This window comes from Ixodes scapularis, unplaced genomic scaffold (genome assembly GCF_016920785.2).
Source record: "Ixodes scapularis isolate PalLabHiFi unplaced genomic scaffold, ASM1692078v2 PGA_scaffold8__174_contigs__length_109621045, whole genome shotgun sequence".
Taxonomy (NCBI): domain Eukaryota; kingdom Metazoa; phylum Arthropoda; class Arachnida; order Ixodida; family Ixodidae; genus Ixodes; species Ixodes scapularis.
The window spans coordinates 88,205,883-88,207,925 of NW_024609883.1; the positions used below are offsets into that span (position 1 = coordinate 88,205,883).

Below are 2,043 nucleotides of genomic sequence, written 5' to 3' on the forward strand. Positions count from 1 at the left end.
GAGCTGCCTAAATTTCACTGTTCTGCATATTTGAGAAACTAACCACAAGCAACTCAAGAATAAGAAATATCCCATAAAACGCACACTTTGATAGAAAACGCCACGAGCTCAAAGTAAATGGCCCAATCCCAAAGAAGCAGAATGATCCTCCCTAGAATGCATAGGCCAATCATTTCCGCCTTGTAGTTGTCACAGGTAACAGTCTTGAGGAAACCGAAACGTCAGTTCTTCAATCTTTACAGCTTACCACCTTGTACAAATCATCCCTTTTTTTGTTGTTCACGGGCATTTGGTTCCTCACCCAATCCAGATAACTGAAGTCCACGTCGGCAAGCACAAGTTCTTCGCCAACCCCCGCAGACTGTATCACATTGGCGGTCGGATCTACCAACATGCTGTGTCCCCAGGTGACGTACGACGCCGTTTCATCCCTTGCGGGCGACACCATTGCCACGTAAACCTGGTTTTCAAACGCCCTACACCTCGGAATCAACTTCCAATACAACGGACCGGTTGTCGTGTTCACAGCTGCAGGATACACAACTAACTTGCAACCAAGCTGCGCGTATATTTGAGTCATGGGCGCAAACGCAATATCGAAACATACACCGACGCCCACTTTGCAGAACGGAGTGTCAAAGGTGGTCAGTGCGTTGCCCGGCGTCAAAAAGTCCGACTCCCGAAAGGTGATTTTGCCTGGGACGTCGATGTCATAGAGGTGTACTTTACGGTGCTTTGCCAGCATCGAACCGTCCGGTCCGTACACCAAGCAGGTGTTGTAGAGTTTCCCGTTCTCCCTCTCTGACAGGGTGCCTCCGACGAGATAGACTTTGTTTTCTTCAGCGCATCTTGACAACATCTCGCTAGATACGCCGGGTATCGACTCGGCGTGCTTCGAGAAGTATTTCGGTTCGTACGGGAAATTGAAGCATTCCGGGAGGCAGAGTATCTTGGCTCCAGCAGAAGACGCATCTCTGATTAGCCTACTTGATCTCTTGAGGTTTTCCGCCTTGTTGGCTGTCACTGCAAGCTGGAGCAGGGCCAGGCGAAACTTGTTCATCTTCGTGATTCACAGACTTGGAGCGAACAAATATCTTGTTTCACACTCCGTAGTAGTCATTAATAGGACCTCGCCGAGGCAACTGCTAAAACGATCCGGGCGAGGTTTGCCACAAAGAGATATGGGCGGATCCTTTTCTACGGAGGGCGCCCTAGTGGTTGCGTTTAATATGCGGTTGCCGTGAGGTGTCAGCCACCTCCCTACGCAACTTGGATATACTGTGTGCATTGACAGGCTTCAGTTAGAACCACCAGAGCATTCAGTTTCCGTATGCCTTTAGTCGTTCCACACCGTTGCCTATTGTTTGCTGAGTCGACCCGCGCATACAAATGAACAAAAGATAGTGCGGAACAAGCTCTATTGTTCTAGTTCACTGCACTCTTTTGTTTTACTGAATACTTTCCTAGAAAGGACACGTCGGTGAGTAAAGAAATGACGTTTCTAAAGACTGAAGAAAAACGTATCACTTTTAGTTCTAAAAATTATGGGAACGTTTGCTGAAGATCGTTTTTAGACGTCAATGAAAAGAGAACTTTAGTTTTTTTCATCACCAATATTGTGAAGTTGTTTATGTTTTATGATAGGGTTTAAGGCATTCAATTGGAGCTGCACTGACTTATGAACACGATCGCAGCTGCCACTGAATTGTCAGGCTTTCACTTTTATGCGAACAAATAACACTAAGCGACTTGTTGCTGATTACACTAATGACTTTTCAAGAACAGAACCTTATTTCGTCAGAAACCGACAACACGAAATTGTAGATAAGATTTAATAATATAATTTTAATTACTGTTTAGGTAATCTATTGTCACGGGTGAAGGCGAAGAGACGATGGGTAATGAACTGAAGTAAACATTTAAATGGGCAAACTTCTGTCCAAAATAAATGAACAACCGAATGGGGTAAATGAAGATAACGAGAACGTCGCAGGGCGTAGAAGTAGGCGGAGACGCAGAGTCGAGCGCTGGCGGAAGAGTGGG

General features: G+C 45.9%; 1 protein-coding gene across 1 annotated transcript; it reads right to left on the reverse strand.

The window, feature by feature from the left end:
• Positions 1 to 229: 229 nt before the first annotated feature.
• Positions 230 to 1,060, reverse strand: LOC120846005 (omega-amidase NIT2-like). Its single transcript, XM_040217586.1, has one exon. The coding sequence runs from the start codon at positions 1,058 to 1,060 to the stop codon at positions 230 to 232; it is 831 nt and encodes a 276-aa protein (XP_040073520.1).
• Positions 1,061 to 2,043: the final 983 nt, after the last annotated feature.